The sequence below is a fragment of the Solea senegalensis genome, linkage group LG4 (genome assembly GCF_019176455.1).
Source record: "Solea senegalensis isolate Sse05_10M linkage group LG4, IFAPA_SoseM_1, whole genome shotgun sequence".
NCBI lineage: Eukaryota > Metazoa > Chordata > Actinopteri > Pleuronectiformes > Soleidae > Solea > Solea senegalensis.
In genome coordinates, this window is record NC_058024.1 from 4,247,349 (window position 1) to 4,261,160 (window position 13,812).

The window sequence follows — 13,812 nt, forward strand, 5'->3', positions numbered from 1 at the left end:
AAGACCACATGTATAATCTCATGGCAGTGATTTGGTCCACGAGCCTTGAGTTTAACACATGCAATAAAGTGATTGAGAAGTAATTATACTGAACTATTCTTGAATCGTTGAAGATTTTTTTTACAGTAGCAAGTCTTCACAAAACCAATGTTCAAATCAGAAAATATTTTTAATATTTCCAAACGATGTATTTTGAATTCCAAATACAAATTCTTCTTTATTAGTTCAAATAAATTGTGTTATAACCAGGAGCATTTAGATAATTGATAATTGCAATTAAATCATAAGGGAGTGTCCATTTCAATCAATTCAATTCAATCTTTGTTCCTACATTGTTTCTGTCAGTGTTGGATACCTGTTAGCTACCTTTAGTTGAGTCTTTATCTCATAATGTGAAGCAAGCGTTTCAAAATTATGTGGAATATAAAGAGGTAGTAATAGAAGTAGCGGTTTAAGTGGGTACAGAATACTCCACAGAATGCAGAAAGGAACCCCCCTGGGTACAGTGTGCAGCCCCCTGCTATTTAACCCTAACCCAGATTGAGCACGACATAGGAAGGTTGTTATATACGTATGGGGCACTTGGCATCAGAGGAGTATTTAAAAAAGAAGATACAAACTGCAATAAAAATTATATGAACAAATACTGGATGAAAGTAGTTAAATTGGAGTTAATATTAACAGAATGCTGACCTGGGGTCAACATATTTACCATTTACTAAAACCAAATATAAAAAGGTCAATTATATACAACAATGTGTAGGCGGAGATGATGGATTTATCAGCCACTTATAAGAGCAGTCCTGGAGAGTAATCTTAAAACCTTGATAGAACCAGGAGTGAACAGGAGCTTCCTCCCCATCTTTTACTCCCCATGTAATAGAATGTGTCTTCAACCAGAAACTGTCAAACATGTACTGATAGACTGCAAGAAAGACATACAATAAAGAACTAAACTCATAGCAGCATTAACAAATAGATGCCATTCAGAGAAACTTCACAACGTTGTAATCAATTACTTCAGCGAAACAAGGGTCATCCATCTCCCCTGCAGATCCACATTCCAGTCCAGTAGATGGCGATAATGCACCAAGAAGAAGAAGAAGAAGAAGATGATGATGATGAAGAAGAAGCGCCCCCAACTTGGAGTCTTCAGCACACACACACACACACACACGGGCGCCATTAACGGCTAACGTTGGCTAGCTATACTACTCCCGTTATCACTTATGTCTCCAGCCGTCTAACGTAGGTGTTTCTCATATCTCACTGCTTGAAGTAAAATTCGAAATACGTATTTTTCATATTTAGTTGGGAAATAACCATAAGTGCATTCACGTTAGCCTGGGTCAGTGACGCTAGTATCTGCTGCTAGCCACTTATTCTGTTGATATTTCGTTAGCTACACAATCATGGAAACGAGCTAACGCTAACCACACTAGACTAGTGTCTCGTGCTAGTTTATATGAATACCACACATTTGTTTAAATCACTGCCACTTAAAGAAAGCGAATGAGTCCGTTCAAGCTACCGTAGCAAGACTATTTATGGAAACGTATGGCGTGCGACACCTCTGTTTATTAACACACTTGCTCATTTCTGGGTTCATAGCGAATTATTTTAATACAGATACAAGATCGACTGTAGAGTTTATCGTATTCGACTTCAAGAAGTCACTGTGGGCCGATTGTCGCCCGAACTGATGCATCAATGACCGAGGAGTCATCAGTGAAGCTGATCCCAGGCTCAGCGCCTGTGCAGGAGGATGAGGAGGAAATGATGATCAACAAGGCAGCACACGGCTCAGAGATGGCTCCAGTACTGTCACACAGCCTTCTTATACCGGACGTAGAAGAGTCTCAAGGAGATGCGAAGGCCACGGCTGGTGAGCCTCCTGCTGACTGGTTTGAGCCCCTTGAGGATTTCGACGATGGTGATGATGCAGAAGAAGAAAGCCTGGCAGGAGAGAGTGAGAGGAGTGAGAGTGTGGCAGGCAGCGAGAAGGCCTTCAAAAAGATTTACCCGTAGGTTGACAAGTAAATCTAGTCTAAAATAATGTAATCCTTCATTCTGTGGTCATTTTCGCAGCCTTGTAGCTTTGTTGTAGTATTTATCCTATTTGTTTCTTTCATTATTTTATTTTGTGACTTTATGCTGCTGTGCCAATTAGAATATCTCCAATTCACATCGCTTAACCAATGTAGAGCCTGCAATTCAATTTAAAATCTAAAGTATGTTAGCAAAATGATGCAATTCATATTCAAGTAAAGCATGTGGAAATAGATTGTTTATCAACAACCCACATGAGATAGCTTTATGTTTTGGAACTCTGAAAGGTAAAAGCAAAGACATGACCACATAGCTTATATCAAAAAAAATTTGGATGGCTTCCTGTGCAATCTATTTTCCCTGTGTGATACAAAGATTTTTACATCTCTTTCAGGATTCATGCTCCTCGGCGAAAGCACTCGCATCCTGATGAGGGATGGGAGGAATGGCCTGCACTTGGAGAAGGTTGGAAACGTAAAGAAGTTATTCGGCGATCAGGGAGCAGTGTTGGTCAGAAGGATGTATATTATCTAAGGTGAATACTGTCCCGTCCTATCATAAGTTGATGACATCTTCCATTTTTGGCAACATGGGCTTAGAGCTGTCCACTTGTGATCAGATCACTCAGATCAATGATGATACCAGGTTTGTATGGGATCATAAATAAATGAAAATGGTAAATGGTTTGTATTCATATGGTGCTTTTCTAGTCTTGATGACCACTCAAAGCTGCTTTACACTACAGTCATTCACGCCCATTCACTCAGACTTTCATCAGCACATCACTAGTCTTTCATACCCATTCATGCAGTGCCATCACAGCTGTCAGGAGGAACTTGGGGTCAAGTGTCTCAACCTTGATAAGTGACTGATAGCTGATTTTTTCCATGGACTTTATTGCAGGAGCGTGACCAGTTTACAAACTTGTAATGGACATTCTTTGGATATCGTAGAGTGGGTGTAGATTTTATTTGGTGAGCCTTTTGTTATTTGGATAAAATTCTTGGCATCCCCACTGGGAGCCATGGCATAGCTGTGACCACAAACTATGTGTCTCTACCTTTATGAGCTGAGCTGGGTGCAACTTCTGTGGTGGATGACCGAGGCACGCCTCCTGCAGCTTTGTGACACCAAGGCGGAGGATGTCTGAACATTTTTGTGGGCACTTGGCATTTGAAGCTAGGCAGACGGGACAGTGATTTTCCCCAGCTGACTTTTATTCATATGAAAAAGTTACACGCTACAGCTTACAGCATTTTCTTATTCAAGAATGTCATGACCAAAAGCACCTCAAACAGTCACATCAGCATGTAGACTAGCAGAGCTGGAAATCAAACCCACAACCTTCTAGTAGAAAGACGACTCGCTCTATCACTGATCCACTGTGTGAACTACTGTGGCTCTCAATCTGCTGGACATACACTCGTTGACTGGTGAACTCACTGTGTTACGCATATATTCACACACGGTGCCTTTCCTAGCCTAGCAGTTAGCTTAAAAGCAATAGCAACTCTCCTCTCAGAACGATTATTGTCACGTTAAACACAACTGTGTAAGTAAATGATGTGAAGTGTTTAAAAAAAATCACACACACCGTTATTAGCGGGAGGACAAAGGCAGTAAAAAACGTATGTGTGCCAACAGGGTACAACAGAAGGAGAGAGGCATGTTGTTGTAGTTGGCTGTGTTGTGCTGTTGTAACTGCTTTTCTCCTTCACAGCCCAAGAGGTGGACGAGTGAGAAGCCGCGTAGAACTGGTATCAGTGCTGGATGGATACGTCGACATATCAACCTTTGATTACAGGACAGGGAAGTTCTATGATGGTGCGGTACCACCGGCAAGGGTTCGAAACAGAGTCAAGGTATTTGCCTCCCTATCTATGGAAGATCAGGCCCTGATTTTCTTAATCTATGTTTAATCATGGTTATCAAGTTCAAGTTGACCACCAATGTTTATCACAATAACCAAACTCATAATTAGGTAGCTGTTAATTACGTACTTTCAGATCATTCACATGATCCTCCTGAGACCCAGCAATGCGTTTTTGTCCCGTGAAACGTGCAAGGGTTCACATCTTTATTTCACAAACAAAACAGTCTACAAGAATAAAACCAGTTTTGCTCTGGAGAGGACATTCTGGATGTATCCAGTGAAACACAAGATCTCTCTTTCCAAAATTTCCATGCTGACCAGCATGTTTTATGGGCATAAGAAAAGTCAATAATTAAATGTATCCAGATATTGGCTTTATAAAGATAAACTTTTGCTTTTTAATCAATAGTTTTGGTAATATACAGTCATTTTTAAGTTCCTGAAGACAACACATTTTTCCAATGTCCTCTGTGGTGGACTTAAACGAAACGGAGAACTGTCTAGAATCTTACTAAGAAGATCCAGAGTTCTCAGAAGATGAGATGCAGCAAATGTGACATTTCTGTGTAACTAGGAAGAAAAAGTGCGTCTTTCAGTGTTATTCATAATATGACTGAAGAAGTGTGACATGAAATTTAGAAAAGTTCAGCATGTTATTTTCACCCAAGACAGTTATTTAATGGAACATTGCAACATGTTTATTTTTCTGCGTCTCAGGAGGATGTGTGTTGATCAAAGCTTTCAAACCAAACTTTGTTCTTGGACAGGTGACCATTAGTGGTCTGCTCTGACCATGTTAAAGTTATTTTCTCTCTCTTTGTCATCCATTAGAAAAAGATGCGGGAGCGTTCTTCCTCAGAGTCCAGCTTCATGGAGAGAGGAGAGGGGGCAGACACACCTGACTCTTACTACAAACCCACACCCACACCCACACCCAGCCCAGGGCCCAAAACTTTGTTTTCCTCTCAGTCAGGCCTCTCCTTGAACAATACACTGGGCACACCAAAACAATTCTTGCGCAGTGATGATACTCCTGATTCAAAAGATAAAATTAGACTTCCTTTCCCCTCATCATCCAAACCACTGCGGCTCCCGTCCATTAAAGGAGAATTCGGGTCAGAGGAGAGCACTCTGTGAGTCTGTGACTTCTGCTGATATTCCTAATGATTATTATTATCGTTTGAAGTACATTATGACTCTCATCATGTTCTAAATGTTTCACTGCAGGGTCTGTGCCAGGTGTGGTATTTCCTTCACTGGCACATGGTATGACAAACAGAGGAAGAGGCCTTGCTGTCCCTCCTGTTGGGGTATGTACACAAGTGTACTATTGGGTAAATTAGGGCTGCGACAATTATTGTATGTTGATTTACAATATTTAATGATTTTACTTAAATGTCACTATTGTGATTGTTTTCTCCATATAAAAAATTAATCATTAAAGCGGGACAGATTCATTGAAAATGCTGCAGTCCTAATAGTCCGAGTAATACTCTGTCCAAACTGATGTGGAACAATCAGATATTAGAACATGCCTCCTCCTCCGTACAGCTGTACTCATCCTACTCCCATTTGTCTCTTTGATTAAAGCATCTTCAAAGACAAAGGAGCATCCGATGATTCGTTTCAGAAAGGTAATTCATTGTTTGTGAGCGTGATGTGTGCATTAGCAGCTACATTTTGTCCACTTTAATGATCCAAGTAATAGTCATAGTCATGACTTTCGACCATATTTAAATATTTTTTCAGAAGAGGATGTTGTATTTATTTGGGAAAATTAACTTCCCCATCAGACAGGAAGAAAATGTGCACAGCACAAAGAAAACTTTGAAGCCCTCTCGTTCTGAGAGGACAATTTTCCTGTAATTTCTCCCAGTATTAAAGCCAGACATAGCAGCATTGCTAGATTGATATTAAATGTATGGTCTCACGAAAAGCAATGCTAATTGTATAAAAAAAGACAAACCAGACCTTACTCAAATCGAATGTCTGACGGACATCTTAAAGTCCATTCTGACAAAGTGCAATAATGAAGGCCCACCTCATCATCATTTCATGCTGACATTCCTTCCATGAAGCAACTTTTCCCTAAATCTATTAATGAATGGTGTTATTTGAAGTTTCATGCTCTTTATTTGCATTATAACACTAATGTATAAACGAAACCACTTCTTTTTTTTCCGCTCCTATTAACTGTAGTGGATTCCTTGTGGACAGTGTGTAGGATGTCACAACACTGTCAATTGTGGGCAGTGTGCGAATTGCAAACATGGATTGCAGAGCCCCGAGTCCCGCAAACGTATATGCCGAAAACGCAAGTGCATATGTCCTATTCGCAAGGTAAGCAACATTAGACACAACAGCAGTTGTGTATGTTGCTGCCTAATATTAACCTTGCCTTCACTACCCTACTTTTTGTATCTCTATGTCGCATCAGGGACCTGGCAGCGGGGGCTACCAGCAGCAGACATCCGATCATGACATCCCCGACAACTTTGATGACACGAGTTTAAGTCTTCAGGTAGATTTATTGGCAATGCAAACTAATTCATGTATTTACTGTTGGATGGTCATAGTTGTAGAGTTCTGTGTGTTTAGTTAGTGTCACAGCAGCACAAGTCTTTCAAATACACCAATTCTGGGTCAAGAATAATCTGTACATACCCAAGTTTTTTGGATCAGATCAGACTTGTTGTACACGTTTAATATATACTGTAAACAGCTTTAAAAATATAATATTAATATTAAGTCAAATAAAGTTCTAATGGCAACTATTTTATTTTACAGAGTGAATTTGCAGACGCACAGGTAACATTTTTTGGAATATGATTATTATTAATTCACAGTAGTTGGTGTTATAGCTTATTGTCTGCCTCCCTCATGTTGTTATTGCCACAGCACCCAAGTTTCAAAAGCAGTGACACGGAGAATTTCTCTGTCAATATTGACGTAGAAGATGATGAAGATATGTCAACGGACGATGACGATGATGTGAGTATTTTTCTTTTTAACTGACATCTCTTCTGCTGCTGCATATATAAATGACATTGTAGTTCTATAAACATGTCATCACTGATTCAGAACTGCTCCTGGTCTCTTTCTGTCTCTACCTCACCTCTCCTCTGTTCCCCCATGTTTCACCTCAACTGGCCGAGGCAGATGCTTTTTCTCCTCTTTATAATATTATGAAGGTTTTTGCCTTATATACAGTGCCTTGAGATAATGTATGTCGTGGTTTGGCACTATACAAATAACACTGAATTGAATTGAAGTGTATCTGAGCACAACACATGACGCATCCAGTGTGAACCAGGCTTAATGGAATCAGTATTGACTGACCGATGGAAGTAAAATACATCAGATTGAGTGTGATGGACAGCATCATGAGCTCCTGTAACACTAAAATGTTAGGTTAAATTATTTCATTTATTATCAAAACATTTGTTTTCCATTGAGGTATATTTTTTTATATATATGTACTGTTAATTATAATCAGATTTTCTCTTTTCTTATTACTCATGCCAATACACAGCCAATACACACACACCCACACACACAATGAAAAAAAAAAGACATGTAATGTAACAATGATTGAATCTGTTTGGGGAATAATATTTGCTGGACGTGCTGTTACTGTAAGCAAGTACATTACTGTCTAAGCAGGATTTTGACTTTATATCGACCCAAAGTTCAGCATTACTCTCTAACTTAGGGGCCGTACACACAAAAGGTTTACGTTTCTTGCCACGTGGGAACCAGCATTTGGGAACCCTAAAAAGATACTTTTTGAAAAGGGAGGCCAGAGTGGGAACATTTCAGAATGTGTCTCTTGCCATTTTTTTGTAACCAAAGTTCTACTTTGGGAAAGCGACGTCTTGCTCTGGCATTAGCTGTTGCTATCGTTGTCGTTTTTGTCGCCCTCTTGTGTTCGGAGATTGTTTTATTTCCTTAGTTGCCCTGGCTTGGTCAGTTATTTCTGTTTCTGTGATTGTATACATTGTAATTTATACTTGTTTGAATAAAGCTTTATTTAAAAATAAATAAATACACAGCAACCATGCTTTATGCACATGCTCAACATCCCTGTTTTTGGTGTAGCAGCGTTACAGTGCCACATACAGGCCTGGCACAGCGTTTAGAGTTGTGTTGGTCATCTCATGTGGATGAAGACATTTCCTGAAGTGATGCTGTGTTAATGGAAATCTTTTTAAAAACAATGAACAACACAATTGTTTCGGTTGCAAAGTCATTTGATTCTTCATATTTACAGTGGCACAAGAAGCGGAAACGACGCTCGTGTGGAGAGTGCAAAGCCTGTATGTGCAGGAAGGACTGCGGCACATGTGATTTCTGTGTAGACAAACCAAAGTTCGGAGGCAGCAACAAAAAGAGACAGAAGTGTCGTCTACGGCAGTGTCAGAGACAGGCAATGGTAAGACCATAATCTTTTTATATGACGTACTTGTTCCTTGAAGGAATGATGTCATTGTGTCAGATCTAATTATCTCTATGCCAATGTTTGGCAGAGACACCTATTGCCCTTCCAGATAGGACAAGGAGACTGTAAGCCAGAGGGTCCAAGTCTTCCAGGCAGGCCCAGACCCCACTACACATACAGTCGCAAATCAAATTTAAAGAAAAACAAAGCACCGCAAGTTGGCTTGGACCTCACTGACAATGAAGATGATGACAGTAACTTCCAATCAGTGCGTACACAATGCTCCTCTTAGCTTATAATGAGTGAAATTGTAATCCTGCCGGCAAGACGTTTGATTAAAGGTTCATTTGACTTTCTGGCTGTAGATGAGTTGGAGCTCTGAGCCTGCCAGCAACAGTGAACACAATGAGCTGGTCACGAGAAACCACCAATCACCTACGCAGGTTTGTAAATAAGTTGATATCTGATAGAAGCTAAACAACTTCAGTCCAAACACAATGTTAACTTTGTCTTTCAGCCAATGAATAATGCCAGATTGGGACAGAGGAATGGACATCTTGACAGAGTTCCCCACATTGGCAACCATAAAACCGATCAGCAAGTAAGTTGATATTGTTTCTTCTGTTTTGTATGGGTTTTCTCTTTAAGTTCCACCATCGATGCTTCCCTCAGGCTCTCGTAGTTTACAGTGGGCTGTTCCCTCCCCCCGCCGGTCCATACATGCACACTGCATGGCTGCAAACAGGAAAGAGTATTTCCTGTTTGCAGGATGTAAAATAATTTTAAAAATATTTTTAAAAAGGCAAGATGTTTAAAAAAAAAAAAAGACAAAGAACAGAAGAAAATTTCGACCCGATTAATTGGGCCAGTATAAGCTGAACTTGGACTACCACCTTATCTTACCCCTGACCAGAAGGATTTCATGGATGAGTTTTGATACTGGAAAAGGAAAAGGCCACAGACCAGGTTAGACGATAAGGGTTGGTATTTTGTGCCCACTTGAAGGCCCACCTCATCCCCTGTCCGGGGATGCTCGTGTCTGTGTTTCCTGAAATAGACCAAAGGAGGGAGACACTGAGCTCACTAAAACAATAAATACAAACATTCTGTGATACCTTGACGACAAATACAGCAACCCTGTGACAAATGAACTCCTGCGACAGATGACCTGGCCTCACTGTTGGACCCCAAGTTCTGAACAATTTACAGTATCGTGCAAAAGTCTGAGGGCACCAGTTGTTTGTCAAAACTGTGACCGAGTTGGACCCGTATATTAGCAAAGCGTGTGTATGTCTCTAAAAAATGTGGTTTAAAAGATCAATTGCACAGCAGATATTTCTCAGGACCACAAGTTTTACCAGTAACATTAATTCAGTTCCACTTCAGGTTTAAGAGGCCCAGTGTTAAGAACAAGTCACAATAAATACGTGTGTTTTAATTTAAAACTGCATACAGGTTTCCTATATTTTCTGGATGTTTTCTAATGAAGTGATTGAGAAATATTAAACTTTGTGGTTTATATAGCCTAAAACCTTTTGCACAGTATTGTATATTTTCACAATTGGGACATAAGAACTCTTAAAGTTGGGACAGTTTGAATCCAAAGATATCATCTTTTTTAGCTTGTTTCAAGGCTTGTGGGTTTTTTGTTTTTTTTGCAACTTAAGCGGTCAATTTTGTTCAAATCCCAGAATGGAAAATCAAAACAAAATAATGTCAAAACCTGTTTTTGAATAATTTCTTTGTCATTTGTAGTTTGTTTTTTGAAAAAGTTTGAAATGGTAAATTGAAATTTCACCGTAAGTTAAACTGAACCCCTGTGCGAGGATAAAGTGGTAGAAAGTGGATGGATGGATAAAGCCCAATCACTTCTCATCTGTCCTTCCCTTTGACACTGTGCTCACTTGTTTTGCCTTTAACTCTGTTGAATAATCTGAGATGTGTTGCCAATGCTGTCATAAGTGAGGTTTTCATTTAAATGTAACACAGAGTTTTCAACGATTCTGTGAAAGAAAATGTGCATTTATGTTTTTCCAACAATTGCTCGGAAGCAAATACTGGTGTGGTGGTAGGTTCACTGAGATGAGCAGTAGGTGGCACCAAAGTCTACCTAACTATCTAATCTGTTTATGTACTCAAAGTTTGCATATGGAAAATTTGCCTAAAAACAGGCTGATGAATTTTATCAAAGCAAACTAGAAGTTATTATTTGTTAATTTGATAATTCAGTGAAGGTTTTTAATGTCGATGTTTTAACACAAATTATAGATACATTAGATTTCATGGTGTGGATCAAAGCACATTTCTTCTATTGTTATTATTATTTGAAATATACACAAATTAGAGTTAGAACTGACAAAAGGTTCAGTGGAAGGTTAAAGTCATAATGTCACCCTTGTCAACTAGGACCAGGAAAGATGGGATGCCGAGAGGTCACACTTTGGCAGAGATGGTGAGAGGCATGTTGAAGAGGAAGAGGAGGCACCGATGGTAAGTGTCCTTCTGAGGCCAAATCCACACGTAAGAGGAGCAAAACAGAAACAATCTCTTTCTTTGTCGTTTTAAAAAAGTTACCCATAACCACGGCATCGTACGTGGCGCTGTAAAGCTGCTGCACCATAAATGGAGATAATGTTGTACACATTACAATATATACAACCACAGAAACGGTGACAAAATTAACCAAGTCACGGGAAATGAAGGGGAATAAAAGTCATCATAAAGCAAACGGGCCAAACAACAGTGTTGCCAACTTCCCGGCTCCTTTAATCTACTGCAGATGTGTCCTTAGGCAAGAAACTTAACCCCATGTTGCTCCTGACGAGTGTCAAGGCCCTGGTATACTTCCGCACACAGTGCACACTGACCCAATGTGCAAGTTGCACCATCAATGCGTATTTTGGAACCGCATTGATGGTACTCCCACAGATAATTGTATATGCAACAACATATTTGCAATCTAAAAAAAAGTCAGCGGCATCCTGCCACGGGACCGCACTGTGCAGCATCTGGAGAAAGGTGTTCAGGTTGTCCCGCACCAACATTGAATCGACTCGCTGTGCATCCATGAGGCTGTTGTCACCAAGCACAACCTGTTGCCACTCTCCCATCAGCACATCTCTATTCACTCTCATGTTGTCAGCGTAGTCTGGTGGAATGTATCGGTTGGTTCGCTCGACAGCTCTTCTTCTACTACCGTCCTTCCGTTGCCATGGAAGCTCTCCGCTTATGTGGATCCATGTGTTTATCATCTTTGGTAGGAATGCGTTCTTATACCCTGAGTTCAGACTTGTACCACCACCCGATGATGAAGTGGGATACTACAGGACACCACAGTATACCAGGGTCATCTTGAATTTTGAATCTTTGAAAGTCTTTGTCTCACTGTGTGACCACTCACCCACTGCTATTTTTAACAACAGTGCATTTGTAATGAGAAAGAAGATTGAAATTAATTTCCATGTGTAAACTGGAAAGTTACAACAGCATTGTAACGAAGTAACATCTTAAATCACAATTCACATATTTGAATATATATATATCAAATTTTAAATTAATCATGCTTTTATGTGCAATATGTTTAACAGCTCAGCATCATTAGCTCCTGTGTGGCTCCCATCCATTCATTTATTGCTCTTGTTTGGAGCACATGTGACATTAGTGACGTACGATACGGTGGCAACAAATGTCCAAGCATCATATGTCATTTCTATCCTCCCCTCTTTCACCCGTGAGGCCGTGACCTCTGTTTTGGTTTGGTTGTCGAGTGTGGCGATGGCCGCGTCAGTGAAATAGTGCCGCTGTATCTCAGCACCGTGCTTCTGTGTTATGTGCTCCCCATAAAGTGTCCGGATGACGGCACATTGCACTTCCGAGTTCTGCCTTTTTTTGTACCGTCTATTTTACGTTATTTAACATTTAAATAATTGGAGTTTGGACATTTGTGAATGGATTCAGAATTGCCCACATCTGAATGGTGATGCATCTAAGAATCGTTGAAAATACCATTTCAGGTCTCCCAAAAGCAAGTCTAGCAGGCTTTATTTGGGATTTATTCTTCACATTATTTATATCACTTGTAAGCAGCGTTGAATTAATACTAACACTTTTGTGTTTATGTTTTTTTCTGCAGATCACACAGATCTTCAGTTTGAATGATGCCACAGCAGGGAATGATGCCGATAATGAAAACGACTTGATGAAACTACTCCACTCTTTGCGCTCCTCCGCTCTGCCGACCCTATGGTATGCCATAATGGTGGAAGGCCCACAGCTGCAGCTCATCCAGTGTTCCAAACAGTCCAGCATGACTGACACCATGGTGCTGATTGACCCGGGCTTCTTCTATCAGGTCACTGTCCAAAAGCAGCCCTTGCTCCCAACCCACCCGTTGTATGACAACTACCCTCCTTGCTTAACCTCAGCGAATGAGGTGGTCACTCTGCTGTTGGACCTGGAAAAATATGTTGTGTGCCACGGCCTGTCCCCCAAAGATCCACTGCCTAATAGAGACCCAATCATACTAGAACGGGCATCCACATGTGATTTCTTGGTGAATAAGAATGTGAGCATCTGTTCTAAGTGCAGAGTTCTGCAGGGACTTTAACGTCGGCACAAACAAACTGGGAATGACGTTTCACAGGTGAAATTTGTTCAGTTTGTTTCAACAGTAATATCATGATTTAGTGATTGCAGGAATCATCCAGGTCCCCGTAGCTTTTTGTAGGAAATGATACACTCTCTGTATCATGTCTCTATTCTTTTTCTCTAATTTTATATTATTTGATGTTAATTCTGTCCATGTGATACCACTTTCTGTTTAATAAGATGGTGTTTACTCCTCTAACTTATTGTTTATGCAAATGTTTTCAGATTAAAAAAGGGATTGCACTCCTTAACTCACACAATAGAGCACAAAGTCAATCAAAGATGACTTTTATGCTCCATAAAAACTGTATTTTAGATGATCTCATTCTGACCATGTTTTTAAGTCGCTCATAGTGCAATAAAGCTGAGAAACATGTTCAAATCTCTAAAGCTGTTTTTAGACCACACTTGATTGTAAACAGAAATACAGACTTTTTTTTTTAGATGCTCTTCATGGAAATCATTTTTAGGTTTTAATTGCTGCATAGCATTGCCTATTAAACATATTCTTGTGTAGTATCATGATGATGGATGGTGATTGTTGACTGTGTAATGACTCCTCCCCCTAATTGGATTAAATATCCCTGAGGATTTTTTGCATTCTCAACATAAATCAGGTTTATATATTTGGGTTTGGGAAAGTGTTTATTATTCTTTTACAGTATGTTATTTACTTGTGATTTAACATTTTAAATAAATGCTTTATTTCCCAATGGTTGCCTTTTTGAGGGCAATGTCCAAATAAACTGTTCTTGTGGTTCCTTTTCATCACACCTGTCAAATGTGGGACATGTGACCCTCTTCT

At 39.9% G+C, this 13,812-nt stretch overlaps 1 protein-coding gene across 5 annotated transcripts; it reads left to right on the forward strand.

The window, feature by feature from the left end:
* The first annotated feature begins 1,139 nt into the window (after positions 1-1,139).
* mbd1b (methyl-CpG binding domain protein 1b) lies at positions 1,140-13,778 on the forward strand. Of its 5 annotated transcripts, none has more exons than XM_044024618.1 (17): positions 1,140-1,248; positions 1,612-2,024; positions 2,444-2,584; positions 3,770-3,911; positions 4,754-5,055; positions 5,150-5,232; positions 5,513-5,556; positions 6,122-6,262; positions 6,360-6,443; positions 6,710-6,730; positions 6,821-6,913; positions 8,193-8,354; positions 8,449-8,628; positions 8,726-8,803; positions 8,878-8,961; positions 10,767-10,850; positions 12,493-13,778. In XM_044024618.1, the coding sequence occupies exons 2-17, from the start codon at positions 1,711-1,713 to the stop codon at positions 12,964-12,966; spliced, it is 2,427 nt and encodes an 808-aa protein (XP_043880553.1). In that variant the 5' UTR covers positions 1,140-1,248; positions 1,612-1,710; the 3' UTR covers positions 12,967-13,778. The 5 variants fall into 5 exon arrangements, with proteins under 5 accessions (XP_043880553.1, XP_043880554.1, XP_043880552.1 ...); XM_044024619.1 differs by having other exon boundaries at positions 1,630-2,024; XM_044024617.1 differs by having other exon boundaries at positions 1,140-2,024.
* The last annotated feature ends 34 nt before the right edge of the window (positions 13,779-13,812 follow it).

Bases quoted from the DNA above. Each gene is read 5' to 3' on its own strand.
- mbd1b (XM_044024617.1), top strand. From the start codon at position 1,711: ATGACCGAGGAGTCATCAGTGAAGCTGATCCCAGGCTCAGCGCCTGTG. The intron at 6,263-6,359 runs GTAAGCAACATT...ATGTCGCATCAG, and splicing joins GCATATGTCCTATTCGCAAG to GGACCTGGCAGCGGGGGCTA. The intron at 6,914-8,192 runs GTGAGTATTTTT...TCATATTTACAG, and splicing joins CAACGGACGATGACGATGAT to TGGCACAAGAAGCGGAAACG.